Source organism: Aspergillus multicolor (genome assembly GCF_047715735.1).
Source record: "Aspergillus multicolor strain CBS 133.54 unplaced genomic scaffold BDW74scaffold_2, whole genome shotgun sequence".
Lineage (NCBI taxonomy): Eukaryota > Fungi > Ascomycota > Eurotiomycetes > Eurotiales > Aspergillaceae > Aspergillus > Aspergillus multicolor.
Genome location: NW_027395953.1, coordinates 1865755 through 1887017, shown reverse-complemented (window position 1 = coordinate 1887017; position 21263 = coordinate 1865755). Strand labels below are relative to the sequence as shown.

The window sequence follows — 21263 nt, the reverse complement described above, 5'->3', positions numbered from 1 at the left end:
ACCTCACTCAGTCATCAAAATCGCTAATAGGCCCAGGGTCTCCAGAAACCGCGGGTCGAGGTCCTCGAGCAGGAATAAGCGATTATACCTAAGAGGGTGATGAGGCGCCTCGGCATCGGGTTTCGGTCTCGATATGGTACTCTTGCAGTGATGTAGGGCTAGCGAAACCGATGAGTTCTGGCTGATGCTGTCTGGACCTTAAGATCTCTGCGTGGAATATGGTAGATACCCATCTCTTGTCGTTCAGGCTGGAGATGAATTCATTGCTTATTACCATGTTTTATGAGAAATTGCTGAGACTGATGCTTAGCTTATTTTGGTGTTTGGGAGTAGGGTACTTTCTATAATTGTTTCTTTTCAGGTGCCAAGTCGTACCATATGTACCTACATATGTAGGGTAGGGCTAGACACGCCGTCTATATTTATCCCGTAGGAATTTAGTATATATATATGCATAACGAGGTACTATACAAAGGCCCGCATAGTTGGCAACCCATCTACCAGTCTCGTTCACGCCCCCTCTCCACCAAATGAACTATTTCCTCATCATGGACCTTCGAATACCCTGCTCCCGTCGGTCTCGTCAACATCGACATCGACATCCACGGTAAACGAGCAACAAGGGACTGACAGCGCTTCCGAAGACCCGCGGAAATGGGACCAACTCTTGCCAGAAGCGGCGGCAGGTGAGTGGCTCCGCGGCCAAGGAATAGCCCAGCTATGAACACGAGCGCTAGTAGCAGTAGTGTTGCAGCGGACAAACGATCATTCTTCACGGGTTCGATCTCCTGTTCTGACTCTACCTGTGGTCGCAGAGATGCAAGGACTTCCTCCGGATCATCAGGAGTAGGTATTTCAGCCCCAACATGCCAGTAAATCGGTGGCGTGGTGAGGACCTCCTCATCCGAGAACCCAAGGATCCGATTATTGACATCCAACGCCTCAACAGAGATATTACTCAGATACCCCGGGACTGTAAAAAACGTCTCGAAGCCACTCTTGGGCACAGTCCCAATCTCAACGCGTGGAGTACCGGCCGTGAAATTCGCCGACGTGCCATTCGCAGTCAAAAACGGAACTGAAACAGGAGCACGAGCATAGAACCGCCAATACCGCACCTCCGTCGCCCCATTCCAGCTAACGTACATCGTCGTCGAAAGCGAATCGGAAGAAGACGAGTTCGTCGTCGAGCGAATCCCATGCACCTCCGCAACAAGAACCGGCGACTGCGCAGGCCGGGCACTGACCCACGGAAACTTAAACGCGCGGTACGTATCGAAGCGGTGCGAGGCGAAGCGTGCTTCCATGAGGAGTTTTCCGTCTTCTAGGGTATGTTCGCTGATATACGCGTCGGCGCTCCAGTTTACCAGGACGTTTGTGGCTTCACTTTCTGTGTCTGTCCCGTTGGGGCCAGGGACACTGCGATGCACAGGAAGTGTCTGCACATTCCCGCGGCGGTTCGTGATCTGTCCGTCTGGGCGGGGATACAGCGTCAACAATGTCGCTGTCATAGTCGTCAAATCGAGCTGGATGTACATAGCCGACGAGAAGGGCTCGAACGTGCCGCGCTCATCAGCGGCATTGTTGAGGAAGGTCAGCGTCATATGCGTCTCATTCGTAAACAAAAACCGCGCATCATGCTGTCTTTCAAAATGGAAGTTCTGAGCAAACGAGGACTTCTTCCCACCTAGGCGCCAGATAACGTGCCCATCGACGCCGTCGATGTAGTAGATCGTATCGCAGTGCCGTGCGGAGAGAAGGTAGTTTCCGTCGTCGGTCTTCTGGACAGAATTCAGATGCGCGTAGTCGGGGTTTGGGTGCTCGTCTGTATGGATGAAGACGAAGGACTCGTCGAGCCCGATGTGCTCGTCTGCGACCCACTGGAAGGTTCGTTCGCCGGTGTCGAGATCGAACTCGATGAACCCGCCTGTGTCGATGTGTGTTGTTTTCTCGGGCTGGCCGAAGACAGCGAGGCTGAGTTGTTTTGGATATAACACGATGGAGATCCCTTTGCGGGGGTTCGATGTAATCTGCAGCTCGTGCGTGTCGTAGTCTGCGGCTGGTAGGGGTGTTTGGGAGACCTCCTCGTACCGATCGTTTAGCAGGACCATCTGTCCGTCGGTCCCTGGTTCATCAGGACTTGCGACGAGACGGAGCGCGAGGTGCGGCACGTTGTCGAGCTCAACGACCCTGAAGTTCCACACGTTGCGGTTTTTGTATTTACAAGAGCCTGCCCAGATAAGTTCCTTTGCGGATAGTCAGTAAGAACCTTTGTAAGATGGGATCAGGAAGTATACTTACCCCATCCTGGTCATAAATATACGGCCCAACCTGGCACGGCGTCCAGCGGTTCGAGTGCTTCTCGCCAAAGAGATACCAGTACGGGGCTACGAACCAGTAACCCGGGGCGACGGCGTCTCGGTCGTGGTAGGTGATGTTCCATTTCATGGCGCGTAGTTGTGGCATCTAGAAGCATATTAGCCCCTTATGGTTTATTTGATGGGGTGGGTGAGGGCGACCGACCGTTTGGAATTTAACCTGATCCGAGTCATCGAATAGGGCCATGGACAGGCTGGTTGAGGTGACCTGGCCCAGCACGGCCGCTGCCAGGCATAGCAGCGAGAGGATGTACGGGAAGGCCATATTGGTAGGTTACTTGAGCTACAAGGTCATTGTTGAGTGCTGAAGAAAGAAAGGTTGAAGAGGGACCAAACTCAGGAGGATCTCCCCGAACTTCGAAGGAAAGAAAACCTCCCTGAAATCCTGGAAGAAGATCAAAGCAAGCGATTGGATAATAACAAGTTTATCGAGATCGCCCGAGGCCCAGATCGGTGGGAGTGGAGACTTGGTGGATCTGTTCGTGCACGAACTGCTGCGATTAGGGCTAGCGAGATCTATTTCCAGCACGATTCCAAATTGCTTGGATCGGGGCATGCAGGCCGAGGCTAGAGCACCGTGGCAATTCAGCCGCACTTCAAAATCATAGTTGTATACTTAAACAACAAAGGATGAGGATGGATTATAAGTCAAGTGTATAGTTAGGGAGCGATAACCTGCTGGCCAGTCACCCACGTAGATAGACGTAATAGAGCTAGCGATCCGCCGATCTATGTGGCCGCATTACTCGTAATCCATTTATTTCTACACCGGGACCATTGGAGAATGGATTATGAAATGGATAATTCAACAAGATGTAGGCCGTAATGCCGTATACCATATTTTCTAGAGGATCTACGTTGGTCGATGCTGAACATCGGACTCACAGCCATAGCGCGTTGGATTCTATGTTTACGACGGAGTACTCAAGATGGGTCCTTCTATATCTCCGTGATGTGATGCTAAGAGCTTGTCCTAAATGAGTGCCAGGTAAAATTGTTACTGGGCTACTTTACTTGTAAACTGCGGGCGGTTCTTTCTCCCACAGGTGTAGCAGGGTCCGGAAGTGGAATCGGACATTAGACCTGTGGACATAAAGAACCTCAAGTTTGCTCTATCGCCTGGTCAAATGAGGGCAGGTTGGTATTTGACAATGCCATACTTAGACCTGAGTGGAAGCCAGTGTGAGACATCCTTACAACATGTCTATCTGCCCTGAGGACAGTGAAAGAAAGGCGTTACTTTCGGAGACAGTCTTGAAAGGCCACAGGCTGAGCGCCACAGCTCTGGCCGAAGTCGTTAACGGTTGATACGCAGTGCTCGTGAAATGCTCAATGATCATGGCCCGTGGACATTGATGTGGACTGCGGTTTTCGCTCCAACTTCCAGCTACCTTGAGAACGACGTCTAAAGTCTCGAGAATAGACTCAGATCCCACTGTACAGTATGCGCCTAGTAATTCTCAGCTTAGTGGGCGTACGCAGGGGCTTCACCTCGTGTGCTGCAGGTGGACTTGCAGTGCCGTGGCGGCCAGGGGCATTTGGTTTACCAGCCCTCTGGGTATTTTACACCCATCGTCAAATTCTGCGACCAATAAGCCTAGTAACTCTATGATTGAGATCTGTACCGTATCCTACTTGGGTTATGCTGGTAGGTGACTTAGCCGTATAGAATGTGACGTCCCTAGCCCTAGTTCCCTTATAGTTCCAGTCAGCAAGGTCCCTAGGGACCTTGTATAGTGCCTTTTGGTCGTGCGGTATAGAAGACTGGCTAGATCCGTCACATAGAAGGATTCATGACCATAGGGTACCCTAGACCATATAAGACCCTCGAAGCAAGACTTACAACTTCTTATCTAACGCCAAGTCCCTAAGCTTTCCAACTCACATCTGCAGAAGCCGGGGTAGCTCCTCAAGGCCGTAAGCTGCAGGGATGTTGACCCAGCTCCAACGGTTTTATTGATCGGTTTTCAATAGAAGCTTAGAGCTGCTCTATTGAGGCCCGTATCGGGTTATGGCTACCAAGATCCACCAAAACAATCATGGTAGCGAAGTATCGGCTTAAGCTTTTGTTCTTTGTTAGTAAGTGCCGGGGAATTCGGGTATTATATGTAGGTCCAGTGTATTCTTTCTTGGACGTGTATTGCAGTTTGTTTAGTTATACGTGGCGGACGAGGGACCTTAGCAAAAGGAACTGTGAAGTCTTGTCCAAATAAAACTAGAAAGAAATTGATCCTCGTAGAAAATGCCAACTAGACGTGATTCAACTCGAAATATCCAGGTTCTGGTTATTGGATCGCCTCCGTATCCAAGCTGGCATCCAGTTGTGGTTCTTTGTTCTTGTGACGCCACCCACCTTCCTCAGCAGCCCTATCGACTGGGTACCACAGCAGCGGCAAGCTTCTTTTTCGTCTTTCCATTAGACGGAATAAGCCTGTAATTGCCGCTCGACCTCGATCGCCAAGCTACCCATGGATCGGCTACTGTATCACGAGCAGATAACTATTTTACGGGCTGGACTTCCTCCTCCAGTCCCCTGTTTCTACTTACCTGATATACCCAATCCTCGAGTCCCCAATCCCTGTTACAAGATTAAGTCACAATGTTACCAACCGCAATGTTCGACAGCAAACCACCAGAGTACCGCCGCTTGGACGTCGCGAACAGCATCGGCAGCGACGACGAAAGCGCAAGGCATATCGAGAACCAGAGCAAACATGTTCACTGGGGACGAGAAAAAGATCTGGATGTTGAACCCCGACCATGGACAAACTCGACCTTGATTGTTCTCGCATTAATCACGATTATTGTTTCTGGGAGTCTAGGAGGGTTAATGGTCTGGGGGGTCACTATGGGACTGCAATGTACCGCGTTGCCAAGCTGTGAGTGTGCCCCCTCTCCCAGCTATATCACTCAGTGGCCTATTGCTTCAAAAGCTAATATCCGAGTTAAACAGTATCATCTCTCGACATTCCAATCGGCTTCCGAAAAGTAATCTTCAACGCAAACGAGACATTCGTCGACGACCCCCAGACGAATCCGCGGACTGTGCAGGCGTGGAATAGTATTATGCCGGGTGGGTACCCCTACCTATACCGAAACCCCCTTGAAATCATCCTCAGCTTGAGCTAGCGACTAATTTAATGTACGTAGTCGGCTACGGCGGCGTCCTCCTAACACCAGACCAGTACGCCGTAACCAGCAACCACCGCACAAGCTTTCAAGAGGACTACTGGGCGTTTACAGTGTATCACCAGATCCACTGCCTTGTATGCATTCCATTCCCCTTTCTCCTCCCCAACCCTCTTTTCAAACTCACTAACAACTTACCCTATCTTTGGTGTGCAGTACCACATCCAAAAAGCCTACTACAACCTAATCCGCACCCCCAACGCCACCGACGCTCTCGAAGGTGTGAAAGAATCACAAGGACCCACGCACGTCCCGCACTGCATCGACTACCTGCGCCAGAGCGTGATGTGTTGTGCGGACGCAACGCTCGAGCCGATGGATGATAATGGAAGGACCTCGGGGTGGGATACCGAGCATATCTGTCGGGATTATGGGGCGCTCATGAGGTTTACAGAGGGGATGAGGAGTGATGATTTCAGGGATTTTGCTAGTAATGTTGATTAGATGGGGTTGCTTAAGGGCCCTGGGGGTGGATGTGTGGGGTTTGGGAGGGGTGGGATGAGGTTATGTATCTGTATGTGAGACCCGATATAGATAGTGAAATGTAAATTCGGTGGCTGTAATAGGGGAGTCGGCTGAGATATACTTAGCAACATGTAGGAGTTAGGAAAAAAAGGAACGGGGAACTTCATAGGTACCATACTGAGTAAGGTGTTCGGGATTGATCAAACCCCCGACTAAGGTTGCTTGTTGTGATGATTGTAGGCCACCAACAGAGACCAAGGCAGACACAATGTTTCAACTCGTGCAAGACAATCCAAAAAAAAAAAAAGAAAGAAAGAAAGAGAGAGAGAGATAAAGAAGGGGGAGAAGGAGTCGAGGGCAGTGTGGTTTTAGGCAGGAAACTCTTCCGGATAGTCAGAATCAAAGCCATCTTGGTGGTATTGGTTGTCCTCATGCGAGTACCCGGGGTATAACAACCAGGCACGCCACGTAGAGTGGATCCTGCTGCCTGCACCGTGCCCACTAATAAGCATCATTTCAGCCGGCCATGCCCTAAAATCCCCACAAGGGCCCTTACAGCTACGGTACTTAGTAGTGCCCGCGGACCGCAGTGAACTCTTCCTTTAATCTTCCACAAACTGGTCGAAAGGAAGACAGAAAAAACCAAACGATGGCGGACACCCCAAATCCAGTTTCCCCGAGCACAAACACCCGTGCAGACGAGGCCATGCGTCCAGCCGTCGAACGCTTCCGGACGAGAATGTTCTCCGCAAATACAAAGTTCATCCAAGACCGCATCGCCGAGATCGAAGCCCGCGGCTGCGCAACAGAGACCGAGAAGCGCTCCCGACTCTGCTTCTATCGGTACATGGACTACCTCAAATGGGACGACGACGACCCGGCAATCTCGACCTCCGACCCAGAGAAGATCCGATTGCCGAGCGGCACTTCTCTCTCGGACATCGACGTCCCCGCCATCCTGAAAGCCCTGCCATACTACCCAGAGCTGTACGCAGACGGCGTCCTCCCGCCTCTGCTACGCACAGACGCATGGCGCCAGATGTATGTCGACACCCTGCAGCGCGCATTCCAGCGGCAGGCGGACGAGTGGGTTCCCGGAGGCACTTCGGGACTCTGGGAGCGCACGCCTCTGGAGCCGTTGACCATTCCGCCGTGCGACGAGCTAGCTCTCTTCCTAACATACGCGGGCGGCGTGAGCGATCCTGATTTCCGGTACGCGGAAATCGCACCGTTCAACCCGTCACTCGGGGCAGGAATACCAGAACATGAGTTGAGGCGACTGAGCGAGGACGAGATACGTGAGAGATACGCAGATCCTGAGTTCCTAGACCACGAGCGAGAGCGGCTCACGGAGCGCCTGGAAGATCACAGCTGGAACTCGGATCTGATCAACGAATCCCAGCTCGGGGAGATCCTTGTTGACGACGACCTCGAGATCAGGGCGGGCTTTGTCACGGGGCAAAGGTGGAACTCCCGGCATGAGGGGCCGGAGTGGTTCAGCGCGTATCTTTATTGTCGGCTGTGGCCGGATGATTCAGACGATGAGGAAGAGGAGGAGGACAGGTCCCACACAGCCATCCAAACCGAGAACCCAGACAAGAATGAAGAGATTCAAGACGCCGCCAACATCCGCGACTGGGGGTGGCGCGTTGTCTTCTTCCGAGGCAAAGTGGGTAACCCCACGCCTCTTTACGGACGGCGGGCGCGGTTCGACTCCATTCCAGAGTTTCTGGATTGGTATGCCAGTTGGGCAGAGCACTTGGATGCGAGGGGGCTGCGGAGTCTGGTGAATCATGCTGTTGGGTGTAAAACAGATTGCGAGACGGATTGTGAGGAGCACTATGGGTGAAAATACATTGATTTTCTTTTCTTTGATCCGACATGCCCTATATATTCTGGTCTTGGAGCAAGGTAAGCAAATGAGTAGGATCGTTGACTGACCTCGAGAGAGTTGCACCGGGCGTAAAGGAGGTGAAGCCAATAGGTGTAACCCTGAAAGGTTGCTCATATCTACTGTAGAGTAGATACCATAGCACAGCGAGGGTTTAGAAAAGGAAGAAGCGAGGGAGTTCTATTTCGTCGAGCTTCTTGCTTCAGCCCTTCGGAGCAAGTCTTTACGAGCCCTGGCCTTTCCTGCTGTCTTCCTCGCTAGGAAACCTGCGGGGAACTAGTGCACGTCGACCCTTGCAACTTGCTGGGAATTCTGTCGCGATCTCGGCAATACCTGCTTTCATTCTTTTGTCAAACTCTCAGATCGAAGATTGAGTTGCAGCTATCTACAGGACATGCCAGTTCGGCTGCTCCCCCCGTCCCTTCATATCTCTCAATCAGCTTCTGGTTGTCCCGTTCCAACTTCCATTTCATCACCGCAACACAACCGATACTCAATCCAGCAAGGGTCATCATCAGAATCATCACCAGAATGTACCGCGGTTCCTCGCCGTCTCGGAAGAAGCGTGGACTCCATATGTTGCCAAACTGGCTGGTGAGGTTAATTATCGCTGTGGCGCACGCCCGCTTCTCAGATGTTTTGCTGACTGCAGAGGCTGCCCAGGTGTACACTAGCGAATTCGCCGCAAAGCAGCCGCAAATATACAAAGAACGACGCGAAGTATCGAGCGGGCGTATTCAGAGTCGATACACTAATCACGACACCAACCACGGCAACGGCCATTGACCCGCCGATGTGATATCTCGCTCGCCCATCCGATCACTCGACCATGCTACGCCGAAAGAGATCATGGCCTCAACGATATATGGCGGTGCTGTACTGACTTCCGTGCAGATTGAGGTCCTCCTCAAAGGTATTCAGCTTTGCCTGCCTATTTCTTCTTAGCACGAGCATTCGAAAGCTCGGGTGGTACTGACGCGATATTGTTGCGATCAAGGTAAATGAACAAGTATAAAATCCAGACCATCGGCATGAGGGTCAAGTCCAACTTTCGTATTAGTCGTCTTTCCTGTCTCTGTACCTCTTCGTCCCAGTGGACGGCGTTTTGGCTCTTCCCTTCAATAACTTCATCCACATGCTGCGAGGTCGGAGCGGCTGCAGGCGGTTTCTGTGTCAAGTTGGGTGTCGAAGCCATCATGGTCTGACAAATTACGCCGGCAGCTTGGGAGCACAAACTTCGTTCCTTTGAGCTTTAGTACGGTCAAGGTCTCGAAGAGGCGTCCTTTGTTGACATGCTGCTTTCCCGGGCGAAAACAACTAGGGTCGAGGGTGCTGACTGTAGTCGGTACTCCGGACAGTGAGACAATGCTGTCATCTGGACCGTTTGGCACTGATCTTACCTCACGTCTAAGGCTTACCTTCACCGTGGAGGTGGCGTTGCTGCTGTGGAGGAAGTCGTGGAGGTAGTTAGAGGTCCCAGCAGCCGACTCCTTCTACTAACCCTAGTGGGAAGGGACTACCTTTGGACCTCGGCGGGTAGAGCTCATGCCCTGGAAACTCCAAGAGTGATGGAGCGGCGAACTACATTTGACTGCGTAGGAATCAGGAACGGTATGGTCCATTCATTGCTGACAGAATGGTAGACGTCAAGCCGCTCTAGAGATCGAACCGTCCATTCATCGTGTGTTGGGTCAGTGGCTGCGATCCTCAGTTCCTGCCCTAGTTTTGATGCGGCTCACCGTTCGAGCGATGTGCTAACCATTTCCATCATTTCACTGTCGCATTCTGAATATCTCGGGAGGCAATGTTGATCCTCATGAGCCAGGTTGATTTGTTTGACTTCGACGGTGTCCGTGTTCAACAGCCTATGGCCGTCGAAATCGTCTTGTCCATCAAAGACCTGGGAGCAATACCCAGGAGAAATTCCGCATAGGCTTTTCGACCATGCCTGAAGTCACACTGAATTTTTATCATTGGACGGAAATGAGGGGTGGTTGACTCGGACACTGCTGTATTCCTGTCCAGTGGAAAAGGGGACAGTGAAAAAGTCATGGGTGAAAGACGCCCGCACCTTCGCTTTCCCTACTTACCACAGCATACACTTCGCCCGTCGACAAAATGTCCAGACCAATCCAAGATAGAAGAACGCGCAGGCTCCACGAGACCGCTGGATGCGTCGACTCGATCGCGCTAATCCACGCACTCTACCCCCCAACGCCAAACCGCTTCTCCGAGTTGCCGCAGGAGCTCTACGACAAAATCATAGAGTACGCAATGGATCGTAGAGGGTGGTACCCGCACCGTCGATACTATGCCCTCAAGTCCATGCGCCAGGCTAACCCCAAATTCTTTCACAGTGCCTCGCGCTTGCTGTTCGAATGGTGGAGGTGACGTTTAGGAACGACAAGGATGGGAGTTAGATCCCAAGATCTGTTAGCGAACTCGCGACTAGCGAGCACAGATTTGCTGTTCGGTGCCTTTCTATCACCGATGCGATAATCAAGGAATACCCGAGCCTTGAGACCGGCGAGAAAGCTAAGGAGGTGGAGGCTCAAACGTTGGACGAAATACCGCGGATCCTTGCCTGTTTCTGCAACGTCAAACGGGTTACAATTTGCATTGCGGTGCCCAGAACGCTTAGGAGCGCAAGGATGCAGATGGCACTCGTTGCGGCTCTCCGCCGCGCACTGCAGCTTGGTGTATTCCCTAGACTGGAATGGCTGAAGATAAAGGGGCCAGGTCTCCTGCTGTATTTCTCCACTGACGTGGACTCATGGCTGAAAGGCTTGATGCCTGGACCTGGACTCCGATGTTTCGCCACCTCTACTTCCCTCTCAGTCCCCCCAGCGGCTGGGCTGCTCTGTCCTAGCACCGCATCGTTCCAAAGACTACATCTAGATCGGGTAACGCTCCCATTCAACGCGCTGCATAGCATCCAAGTCTTCAAGCGCACATTGGAAAGCCTCGAGCTAGAACAGGTGCTCCTGAGCGACGGCTCCTGGGCGCTATTCTTCGACACGCTCAGTCACTTCGGCCAGTTGACGCAGCTGAGGCTGATCGAGTGCGGATACCATCCTAACAGACCCGGTGAAGAAGAGATCCCTGATACCTCTATCATCAAAGTCAGAAATCGGTATCCACCGTGGAGAGCCACGCTCTTGTATCCGAGAGCCGGGGGCAAGGAGTCTTACGAGCGCTGTGTGGCCCGCGTGCCTTGGGATCCGCCGCGCGAGTGGAACTTGCGGCGCGCGTCTCAGGAGCTCACTATGCGGGATCCGGATTTCCTTCGAAGCCTCGGCGTCCATGACGAGCATTATCTGCATTTTAAAAAGACCCTGGCCTCATGGGAGGGAATGAGAGGGCGCACTCGTTGTTAGGCGCTTTTGTCAGGTTTCTGGGGCCTCTTGAAGAAGTGGTGAATATTTGGGAATGCCCTCGTGTTTGCTTATCGGGGTCATGACTGGGGGGGTTGGTTGTATGGGTTAGGTCAGTCCTTGCTGTCCTAGCTGGCGGCCTCGACGGTGGGTGGGGTGGGTTGAATACGTGCAGTCTCCCTAGTTGAGTGTTGCGTTATACGCCGTCTGCCATGATCATGGTGCCAGGGATCGGAAACTGGATCGCTGGGGATTCGGATTAGTGAGGACAGCAAGGTGGTCGCGGGCAGCACACTCCCCAGTCCATGCTAATTATTCAAAAGATACTTACGCCGTTTGTGTCTAGCTACGTCTATTTGTATTCATCCAATCCAGCCTTTCCTTCTTCCTTTATCATAAACGCAAATACCAACCCGATAGATAAGCAACCTACGCAAGCTCCTTCATGACCCCCTCAATCAACTCCCGACTCTCCCCCTCAACCTTCAAAAACACCTCCAACGCATCCCTTATCCTCCCACTCGCAATCGGATCAGCCTTGATAGCAGCCTCCAGTTCCTTCCCATCATCCTTCAGATAATCAATGCTCGTACTTGCAAGTTTCCCATCCCAGTCTGCAGCAGCGAGCGGATCCACGCTCGCAAGTTTCTGCAGACGCTTCGGCGTTGAGGAGACTGTATTCTGGTGCTGTGGGTACTGCGGTTTCGGGACGTCGATGAGACCCGTTGGACGGATTGAGGCGTCGTAGGGGAGGTTGACGAGTTCGGTTAGGACTTCGGCGGAGACGGTGGCGCTATCAACGCCGAATTCGCCTTGGGCGAGGGCTTCCTTGGGGCTTATGAAGCTGCACGTTGCGTAATTAGTAACTTCCTCAACCTGATATTGTGGGAAGGGAGAGAGGGCGTACTTGGCATTCTTGATCAGCGGTTGCGTCTTGCCAGTCTCCTTATACAGTTTCCGGTACGTCTCGAGCATCTGGACGAGTCGTGCGGACATGGTGTGCTGTGTCGCAGGGTCTTCGACGTTTGGCCAGAGGGAGAGGTTGAAGTTTGCTCGGATCTCTATCGGAAACCGTTAACAACTCACTCTCACCCTTTACCTTTGGATTTTAGATAAAGGGTAACGCACCGTTAAAGTAGGGACTGATATACAGACACCCGGCCTGACTCGCCGCAATCGCCTGCGCAAGCGAGAACACCGCAGTCCCCAGCGTCCGAATCCCGTCGGCTTCAAGGGTCGAACCAACACTCAGCGCAGGGCCAGTCGAGGGAATCTTGATGCAGAAACGGTCCTTGGAGATGCCCACGGATTCAAACTCCTTGGCATACAGCCGCGCGTGCTCGAGGACTTTTTGAGCATCGTAGACGTAGGAAGGGAGGACTTGGAGTAGGACACGGCCTGAAATGAGGTCTATGTTCTTCTTGCAAAGGAGGACAGCCTGACAGGTTGGCAGTTAGTTCCCAGGTCCTTCCTCGTTACTTTGACTTGAGTAAACTGTGACCGGCAACATACAGCACGCGTATAAACCTCCACCCAAGTCTTGCCCTTGTACTCTCTCGCAACATCAATCAACAACTGTTTATTCTGGGGCTCGCTCATCTGCCCTTGCACGTGGATCTGGTTGCTTGTCATGTCGTGCGGGGTGATGGGGAGGGCCTTGATGAACTCAGGGTCCATGGCGTCGACGTCGACATTTACTGGGCATAGTTAGCAGAGCTGTTCCACAGGTGCTTTTCATGGTACGGGGTTTTATCAAGATGAACGTACCTTGTTCCTCGAGCTTGTGAAGCCAGGTCGGAGCTTGAGTGTCGGCGGCCATTTTGGATCGGGGTTGCTCCGAGGGTTGCTAACGAGGCAATGGAGGAAAGTTTCGGTGAGAAACAAGTGGTAGTGTAACTGCTCGAGTTAACTGGGGCGTTTCGCCGCGAGAGAAGGCCAAAAAAGCTCTACTCGGAGTAAGGTTGTAGGAGAAGAGAACGGCGAGGGGTAACAGAAGTCGGGCCGTGAGGGAGGAAAAGAGAAACCAGGAGATGGACCGAGTCCGACAGCTTCTCACCGGCTAAATGCTGGCTAAATGCTTCGGATGAGCTCACATGATGGAGAAGATACCCACTGCATGACACAACTGTTGATGGAGGATGAATGGGGTTGGAGCTGGGGTTCTGGGGGAGTGGGTCGCCTATGTATCTTACGTGGGGTTCTGTGTCTGGCCTAAGATATGCATCAGGAACGTCGAATCAAAATTATTATTGCTGTTGTTCCCTTGCAGCAGTGACCATTGATACAAGATATGACAAAAAATCTACCTGGCCATTCTGCTGGATTGTTTTGGTTGTTGTGTTAGAGCCCTGCGCAACTAAATTGAAGTAGCGTAACGGCTCGACTCAGGCGGCCTGAACCGTCGGGGTTCCGCACAGCAACATTAGCTGCCATATTACTCTGGGAGTGCATCAGATACTCCATACTGTTATAATAAACTTAGGTAGAGCCTGATCTGGGTATCTATGGCAGCTAGCAGCTGCAGCTGCTCACGTGGCTAGGTACCCTTGGAAGCAGGCCCCACTCCCGCCGGGCTGCGCTGCCCCTCTTGCCCCTCCCCCTCCGTTCTTCAAGGACATTAACATGACACGGCACCCCACAAGGAAAACATTCCCACGAAGTTGACCCTATTCTCGGGATGCTCTTGCACCCACACCACGATGCCCTCTGAACCGCTCTCACCCGCCCTCACCACCATCATCAACAAACTATCCAGCCTAATCGCCCAAGGCGACGTACTGAAAGCGACAGTGGAGGGGGGCTGGCGATACCACGGCGACGCCTTCCAACGGGAAACCGAGACTCTCAAAGACGCAATCGCGCGTGCGGGTAACAAAGTGAGTCGGGCGTGCCATTGTCTTTATCTTTACGTCGTGATTATAGCCAACAAGTTCGGGTTCGGTTCGGAGCTAGGTTGTTCGGTGCCACGCGACGCATTTCACGCGCGGCGCGATTATCCAGAATCCGACGAGGCGCTTGGTCCTTATACAGATACGCGGCACGTCGAGGCTTGCTGGTCCCGGTGAGTCGCTGCAACCTGGCTCGTACCGGTACTTGGACGAGTCGCCGACGCTTATTGCGGAGGGTGAGGGGGGAATTGATGTTGGGATTGTTGTACTGGCAGCGGACACGGCTTTTAGGGAGATATAATTTTCTATAAACTGGACATGCCTAGTGTATCAAAATAAGGCTGGTTGTGTGTGTTCACATGTAAATAGATACCAGGATTGTAGAATTAATAAAATGCCGTCAAAGAGCATTATGTATGTCGGCATGGGTACAGAATTTCAGCCATGGATTTCAGGTTGAAGTGAGTCTTGGGCCTGGGATGACTTCGCGGGACCATGATTAGGAAGTTGAGAAGGTGTCGAAGGCAGTGTTAAATCATAGAGAGGGTCGTAAACAGGAAATGGAAAAGTGATTAAGGGTGGTACTAACTCATCGAGAGGATCATAAACAGGGAATTGAGAGGGTATCATGGACAGTGCTGAATTATTGGAAGAATTATATAGAGAAAGATGAGAGTGTGCCGAAGGCAGTGATAAATCATCACACGGATCATGAAGAGGAAGTTGGACAGGCGCGAGAGGTAGTACTAGATTATGGAAAGGGCTACAGGCGGGAAGTTCGAGAAACGTCAAGGGAAGTGTCAGGTCATCAAGAGGGTTATAGACAGGAAGTTGAGATAGTCCCAAAGGAGTTATAGAGTCATCAAGAGGGTTATAAACAGGAAGGTAAGAAGATGCAAGAGGCAGTGCTGGATCATTCAGAGAATCGCAATCATGAAACTGAAAAGGTGCCGAGGGTATTACCGAGTCATTGAAGGGATCATATAAAGGAAGCTGATGAGGGTCTGATGGCGCTAGCTGGTCGCCCAGATTCCTACAGTCGTCCACCAAAGGAGAGATTGAGATTTGATCGGTGGCAGAGAGAGACTTCACGGGGACATGAGACATGACGCTGGGATCCCACATTCCGTGGGCCGTATGTCCGACTGGCTGCAGTGATGTTGAATGTGAAGCGCCGAGGGTTGCATTTTGAGCTTCGGCTTGTAAACTATACATCTCTTCTGTAACATTGATAAATGCACCACCAGAAGCTCCCTGAGGTCCTTCACACGACCCCAACGACCCACCGAGAGAGGATCCCGGCCGATGCTCGGCAGAGGTAAGGGATAAAAGACGATCTGTATGCTTTTGCGATGCGGGACCCTTCAGAACCCCAGTCTCGCTTTGGCCGGAAGTCAGAGGCACAGGAGGCTTCTGTGCAGTCGCAGCTCTTGCAGCCTTTTTGCGGCGGCGCCTTTGGGTTGATTTGGAGGGAAGTCGTGGTGGTAACCCGTCGGTTCTTCTATGGGGACAGGTTCCAAGGATGCGTTCGAATGTCTTCTGCAGGGCATTTCTATGCTCATCGTCATATATCGCTTCGCCAAAGGCTACAAGGGCCTCCATCTCGGCGATGCTGATTTTGACCCTCTCAAAACTAGACAAAATTAGACTTGGTACCGTTTCCTGATTCTGCTGGACTGACTTGGATGAGGTACCATGCAAGGGCGTCAATACCAATTCCCTTTTCGTCAGTGACGAATATTTTCTTCCACAACGTTGCAGCAGCGTACATTTCGTATACAGCTTCGTGTTGTTTCCGCCAGGGTAAGCTTGTTCAATAACGTTTTTGATGGCTGCAGTCAGATACTTGACTGGCTGGGCTTGGAGGGACTTGCGCAAGCGCAGTATTTCCTTCTGAATTATATCGTGGAGAACAATAAGAAGGACCCGACGGCGAGCAGAGGCTTTCTCGATGTCTTTCATGACTGGGTCACAATCCTCGAGTCCTGAAAGTTTGATCTGCAAACACTCGTGCACCCATGCGCTTTGAGCACGGCGGGCTTCAAATCCCCAGAACTTGGTGGAAGGGTCTGAGGCCCAATCATTCAAGGTATCAGGCGTACGGTCGTGTCGCCACTGCCTTGTAAGACCGACAAGCCGTCTTATCTGTGTATCTGATAGCTTTTGGTTACCTTTTGATTTCCAGTTCCTGAACCAAGCGCCTGCGTCCATCTCGAAATAGATAGTGATGGGCAGGACTGAGTTGTACTTGAGTTCTGTTGGGCTAGTTGAGCAGCCTTTTTATTCCAGGATGTGTGCAGGGCTGTGTATATAATATACCGCCATTACAGCATCTGCGGAGTGAGAGAATATAAGATAAAGGATAATGGCGAGGCGAGGCGGTTTTCCCCCGCAGTTATCTATGCCAGGTTGAGCAGGATGCTACCTGCAGCATGGTCATGTGACGGGATAGATGCATGAATGTGTAAACAAAGGGTCGAAGGACATTACAGGAGACATTTCAAAGGTAAAAACTCCAGTTCCATGGATGGCTAATCCGCAAACAACATAAGAGAGATCCCGTTCACTTTTTCAACCTGTTCCATGTCCAATATCCCAGCGAAATAGCGACTATAGCTGTCCCCAACGCCAAGAGGAAACGGTATTCCCTTGGAGGGACTTCTAGACAGACGTCATCCAGCTCTTTTAAAAGCTCGCCAGCATTGCGATAGGCACCTGGGGTCCAGCACTTTTCAATTATCGATCCAAGCCAGATCCCTTCTGTACTTGGGAGAGTTTCCCTGCGTGGCAGCTTCGCTCTTGACGCGTCGTTCTCATGGAGGTCAAAGGCGCAGTCTTTCCCGCTTACAACTTCGTAGATGACTTTTCCCAGCTGGCCAATGTCGGTGTGTATCGAGTATCCATTGTCATCGTCCGTTTCCATGTCGGCACCTGGAGGCATGATGGTGGACTCGGTGAAATCGCAGAACTTGATGGAGAGGTCAGAATCAAGCAGGAGGTTCCGGCAGGCGATATCTGCCGCGATAACCGACCGGTTGTGTATTCGTGATAGGGCCATAGCCATCTGTCGAAACCAAAGCAGTTGAAGAGACCTCGGGGGCTTCTTCTTCTTCGACAGGTATGATCGTAGATCTCCGTTTTCCATGAAGACAAGTTGAGTGGTTTCCTCTGAGGAACTGATATGCGGTACAACTCCTTCACATTGCCCAAGGTGGTGGTAAACCTCTTGCTCTCTCCGGATGACGGTGACGTTTTCGGCTACTTCATCGTCTGAGGTATATGAGTACCTCAAGGGCAACTTTACGGCCATTTTGTCCTTTAGAATGACAACACCTGACCGGCCATACCCAAGGAGCTGTTCTTCTAAGATGGGAGTACCGGAGGGGTCTAAGAATGGTGTACACATTATGAGACGGATGAAATTATCAGATTTGAAGAACAACTTGATAGCCTGGATTTTAGTGAAAGTAAAGACGTGATGTTGTGGAAATGAAAGCCAGATCTCAATCCAGGTACCACACTAGAAGTACGCTAGCCTGTACTGTCCTAGCTTGCAAGGAGTGCGGGTGAACTGCGGGACTGCGGGGATACCGTGCTGGGGAAGCCTGGCTGCCCACCTACAAGAGCTTGGAGAAATCCTGGTCAGAGTCTGAAATCCACATCATTCTGCCCTGGACAAAAAGTGATTTGTACCTGATATCTCAAGCCCCGACTCTAACACCGGTTGCCGCCAGCGAGCTCCCACCACCGCTGCTCGGGCCCTCGTCATCCTTCTTCGTAGTCGGATTGTTCTGGTGTCTATGCTTGGGACAGTTCATTTTACGTTTGGTAGAGCTTCCCTGAGAGGTCGGAGTAAGGACTGTGCACACCGTACCGCGGGCCAGAGCGGGCGGGCACCAGTCCACTCGGTCGGCTTCCGGGTCGAATCTGGTGCAGTTGTTGCTATCTTTCCCCACGCAGTCGGGGTAGCTGACTGGGGTTTTGTATCTCTGGTAGCACATTCTCGGTGGGCGGCTAGGCTTGGCTCGGTGTGGTTGCTAGAACTTATATAATTGAGGCAGCAAAGATGTAGATTTTGTTTTGGGATGGCTAAAGACCTCAGGAGTCTTTCTTATACTATTTTGGTTCTGTTTCTTGACTGCTGGAAATTTCATAGTGGCCACCGTGAACTACGTGGGGCACCAATACTTACAAGGTGACCACCAATAATTACAATATTCGAAGATGACCATCAACAGTTATAAACAGACCACGCCCCAATCATTTGCCTCGGCTTCGTATCGGAGGGATGCCACTCACCAGTGATAATCGAATACTGCGAGTTGCTCCTAGGTTCATACACGTCGCGATAACTTGATTCCTGTTGAATCGTTCCCTAGGTGATCTCTGCAGCCATGCCTTAGTATGACCTAAACCAAAGTACGTCCAGTGTTCGAGAGAGTAGTTTCATTATCTAAACTTGGTGGCGTCGATCTCCCAAAACCAGCAAGTGATTACATGCATGGCTACAATGTTCAGATTGCAAAACATTATCCCCAGCTAAAGCACACTCAGCTGCTCCCACCGCGCAAGGGCCTTTCGATACCCGTCTCTTGCCCTCTCCAGTCTCTGCCGCGTCGAAACATCGACTTGGTCCTCTCCAGCTACCCGGTTGAGTTGATCATCGTCGAGTCGAGTGAACACCTCAGAAGACACAGCCCTAAGTGGACATTTCGGCCCCAGCACATGCCGCTCAATCACCTGAGTCGCCACATTATCCACAAACCTATAGACAGCGATGCGATAGTAGGTTTCGAGCTTGATCTTAGTTTGGAGGATGTTGTCCAGCAGGCTGGGAAGGGGAGTCCCCTGGTTTGGTTTGCTGTTTGAATCCAGTGTGCCTTTTTCCCTTTCGTTGAAAATCTCATGTCGCCGGTTGTCCAGATAATTCAAGTCTCGCTGAAATTTAGGGTCCCCGGTGAACAGTGGCCGGGTCTGGTTATCATCAATGAGCTCTTTCAGAGCATTGTCTGTATCCTTGTTCCAATCCTCCTGCTTGTCGCTTATGAGGTTGTTGACCTCCAATCGCACGCGGCTATTTGGTATCGCCAGTTGAAGCAAGACGCTATAACAGTCCTTGACGCGCAGCTTCGCATCCTCAACCACTTTCCTTGCACATTGTTCCCAATGCGTAGACATCTTGCGGAAGACTGTTTCTTCGACATCCGGATGAACGCTGCCAGGCAAGCCTGTTCCGAGACTGACCATGGCCTCGTCATATATGAGCGAGTATATGCCCTCAGCGTTCTTGATTTGTTCCTCCCGTGACTCAGAGTCGAGATTCCGAAGAATCTTCCAATCTTGCTCATGGGCATCAAAATTTACAGTGACTGCTTGTGGCGAAAAGATTTCATCTGCAAACGTTTCGAGCCGTCTTCGTATAAGATAACGGAGACGTTTCTTTGGATCTGTCGAGGCAATGTTCAGATATCGAGCACGCAGGGCAGCCTCAGTCATCTGCTGCATTTTAGTGCATATTTGCCACACAAAAGCCCTTTGGGCGCCAGCGCTGGTCCTGGCCTCGCCCAGTCTAATAAGCTCGTCTTCGCACGCCTTGAGTTCCTGGCGAATCTCCGAGATGATTTGAGGCATGCCTTTCTGCAATTGCACGCGGCGCTCTCGGTCAACGTAATTCATCAAAGCCCCAATCCCGAACCGATCCTTAGGTGCATCTTTCCAAGAAGGTCGCGAAAACTCGCGTTTCTCAGCTTCATCGCGTTCGACATCAGAAAGGTCAGATTCAATGGGTTTTCTGTTTCGGACCCCGAACCAGCCGTGGTCCAAGTGAGGGACATTCGCAACTCGATTGTTCTGCAGAAGAGAAACCATCTGAAGCAATGGTCAGAGCGGGCAAAATCTTGAAATTTTGGATGGAGGTATAGTCCTTACCCATTCGCCTGATCCTTCTTCCCTTTTGTCGCACTTGCTGAGAACTCCAACAGACCTGCTTTTAAGTCCTGGAATGCTCTGGGCAATCTCCAAACTTCTCTGGCGACGAACGTCGACATCGTCGACGACAAGCCTAAATGTCAATTAGCCAGTCATGTAGCACACCCTGTTGAAATTATGATTTCCTCACAGAACGATGTTCCGTTCATTTTGCATGTATTCGCGCACCACCGCCTCGGCAATAGCCCCGTCTGTGGCCGGCGACACCCCATTGCGAGCGGAAGATGTTCCATTCGTCATGGTCGAAGTCCCGTTGCGGACCAAACCTGGCAGATCTACTATAGACCAGTGCATCTCATCCGGACCTGAACGTTCAATGCGCAGCACCGCATCGGATAGGCGGTCGCTTTTGACCGCGTTTTTTTCGAAGATGCACTCAGTAGCCTGGCTCGGTCAGCAAACATTTGTAGCGAGAGCTGACCCGGAGATGCATACCTGGTCAATCATCTCCTTCAAGACCTCCTGCGTCAGCGCCTCGCTTTCCATGCAGAAATCCTTCGTCCTTGCGCGGAACGCATCGTCCTTCTCCGTAAGTCGCCCGGGAGTTATAGTAGCCTTGACAGGCGGAACGGCCACTTCAGCAGTTTGGCGGAAGGAGATCTGGACTGGGAATCGAGTACAGGTGTCTTGCTTCACGGGGAAGGATATCTCAGTGATCGCTTGGAGGACGGAGCTTTTTCCAGTACTTTGATCGCCAACAACAACAAGCTGAGAAGATAATTACATTGTTAGTCAATGTCGAAGTCATGGATACTAGCAATGCACCTCTGGCAGTTCAATGCTGCTGCTAAGCCCGAGCTTGTGAAGCTCATCAATGAACGCAAGTTGCTCCGAGCTTTCCACTCCAACAAAGTGGCGGATTCTTTTTCCCATGGTGAGTTCGAGCGCGTATCCTTTCGCAGAATTTCGACGCGCAGGCTTCAGGAACGGGCCGGATGGACACTTTTATCCATTTCACACCCTGGTCAAAACTTGCAGGCACCGCCCCCAACCTTGGAGGCGCCTCCAAATATTGATCAGCAGGCTAATAGCGCTAAAGGCACACCAGGGGCAGTAGTTGTGATGCGGCAGTCATCTTGCATGCACTACC

At 51.6% G+C, this 21263-nt stretch overlaps 10 protein-coding genes across 10 annotated transcripts; 4 read left to right on the top strand and 6 right to left on the bottom strand.

Moving 5' to 3' along the window:
• Nucleotides 1-497: 497 nt before the first annotated feature.
• BDW74DRAFT_173737 (ASST-domain-containing protein) lies at nucleotides 498-2643 on the bottom strand (the record flags this gene model as incomplete). Its single annotated transcript, XM_073727854.1, has 3 exons — nucleotides 498-2246; nucleotides 2302-2466; nucleotides 2524-2643. 3 exons carry the CDS (start codon nucleotides 2641-2643, stop codon nucleotides 498-500), a joined length of 2034 nt encoding a protein of 677 aa, XP_073589006.1.
• A 2334-nt stretch (nucleotides 2644-4977) lies between these two features.
• Nucleotides 4978-6011, top strand: BDW74DRAFT_173736 (uncharacterized protein; the record flags this gene model as incomplete). Its single annotated transcript, XM_073727853.1, has 4 exons — nucleotides 4978-5257; nucleotides 5332-5451; nucleotides 5529-5644; nucleotides 5724-6011. The coding sequence occupies 4 exons, from the start codon at nucleotides 4978-4980 to the stop codon at nucleotides 6009-6011; spliced, it is 804 nt and encodes a 267-aa protein (XP_073589005.1).
• A 670-nt stretch (nucleotides 6012-6681) lies between these two features.
• BDW74DRAFT_173735 (uncharacterized protein) lies at nucleotides 6682-7881 on the top strand (the record flags this gene model as incomplete). The annotated part of the gene is made up of 1 exon (XM_073727852.1): nucleotides 6682-7881. One exon carries the CDS (start codon nucleotides 6682-6684, stop codon nucleotides 7879-7881), a length of 1200 nt encoding a protein of 399 aa, XP_073589004.1.
• An 897-nt stretch (nucleotides 7882-8778) lies between these two features.
• On the bottom strand, nucleotides 8779-9118 carry BDW74DRAFT_173734 (uncharacterized protein; the record flags this gene model as incomplete). Its single annotated transcript, XM_073727851.1, has 2 exons — nucleotides 8779-8854; nucleotides 8901-9118. The coding sequence occupies 2 exons, from the start codon at nucleotides 9116-9118 to the stop codon at nucleotides 8779-8781; spliced, it is 294 nt and encodes a 97-aa protein (XP_073589003.1).
• A 923-nt stretch (nucleotides 9119-10041) lies between these two features.
• BDW74DRAFT_173733 (uncharacterized protein) lies at nucleotides 10042-11300 on the top strand (the record flags this gene model as incomplete). The annotated part of the gene is made up of 2 exons (XM_073727850.1): nucleotides 10042-10310; nucleotides 10361-11300. 2 exons carry the CDS (start codon nucleotides 10042-10044, stop codon nucleotides 11298-11300), a joined length of 1209 nt encoding a protein of 402 aa, XP_073589002.1.
• A 426-nt stretch (nucleotides 11301-11726) lies between these two features.
• On the bottom strand, nucleotides 11727-13116 carry BDW74DRAFT_186360 (uncharacterized protein; the record flags this gene model as incomplete). Its single annotated transcript, XM_073731249.1, has 5 exons — nucleotides 11727-12141; nucleotides 12205-12358; nucleotides 12426-12735; nucleotides 12810-12994; nucleotides 13065-13116. 5 exons carry the CDS (start codon nucleotides 13114-13116, stop codon nucleotides 11727-11729), a joined length of 1116 nt encoding a protein of 371 aa, XP_073589001.1.
• An 809-nt stretch (nucleotides 13117-13925) lies between these two features.
• Nucleotides 13926-14537, top strand: BDW74DRAFT_144762 (uncharacterized protein). The gene is made up of 2 exons (XM_073723100.1): nucleotides 13926-14173; nucleotides 14250-14537. The coding sequence occupies exons 1-2, from the start codon at nucleotides 13997-13999 to the stop codon at nucleotides 14484-14486; spliced, it is 414 nt and encodes a 137-aa protein (XP_073589000.1). The 5' UTR covers nucleotides 13926-13996; the 3' UTR covers nucleotides 14487-14537.
• Nucleotides 14538-15036: 499 nt separating this feature from the next.
• On the bottom strand, nucleotides 15037-16396 carry BDW74DRAFT_173730 (uncharacterized protein; the record flags this gene model as incomplete). Its single annotated transcript, XM_073727849.1, has 3 exons — nucleotides 15037-15093; nucleotides 15149-15818; nucleotides 15867-16396. The coding sequence occupies 3 exons, from the start codon at nucleotides 16394-16396 to the stop codon at nucleotides 15037-15039; spliced, it is 1257 nt and encodes a 418-aa protein (XP_073588999.1).
• A 352-nt stretch (nucleotides 16397-16748) lies between these two features.
• On the bottom strand, nucleotides 16749-17495 carry BDW74DRAFT_173729 (uncharacterized protein; the record flags this gene model as incomplete). Its single annotated transcript, XM_073727848.1, has 1 exon — nucleotides 16749-17495. The coding sequence occupies one exon, from the start codon at nucleotides 17493-17495 to the stop codon at nucleotides 16749-16751; it is 747 nt and encodes a 248-aa protein (XP_073588998.1).
• Nucleotides 17496-18640: 1145 nt separating this feature from the next.
• On the bottom strand, nucleotides 18641-21091 carry BDW74DRAFT_186358 (putative dynamin family GTPase). The gene is made up of 5 exons (XM_073731248.1): nucleotides 20939-21091; nucleotides 20609-20881; nucleotides 20304-20557; nucleotides 20114-20246; nucleotides 18641-20053 (listed from the first exon to the last, which is right to left on the bottom strand). The coding sequence occupies exons 1-5, from the start codon at nucleotides 21044-21046 to the stop codon at nucleotides 18725-18727; spliced, it is 2097 nt and encodes a 698-aa protein (XP_073588997.1). The 5' UTR covers nucleotides 21047-21091; the 3' UTR covers nucleotides 18641-18724.
• Between the last annotated feature and the right edge of the window lie 172 nt (nucleotides 21092-21263).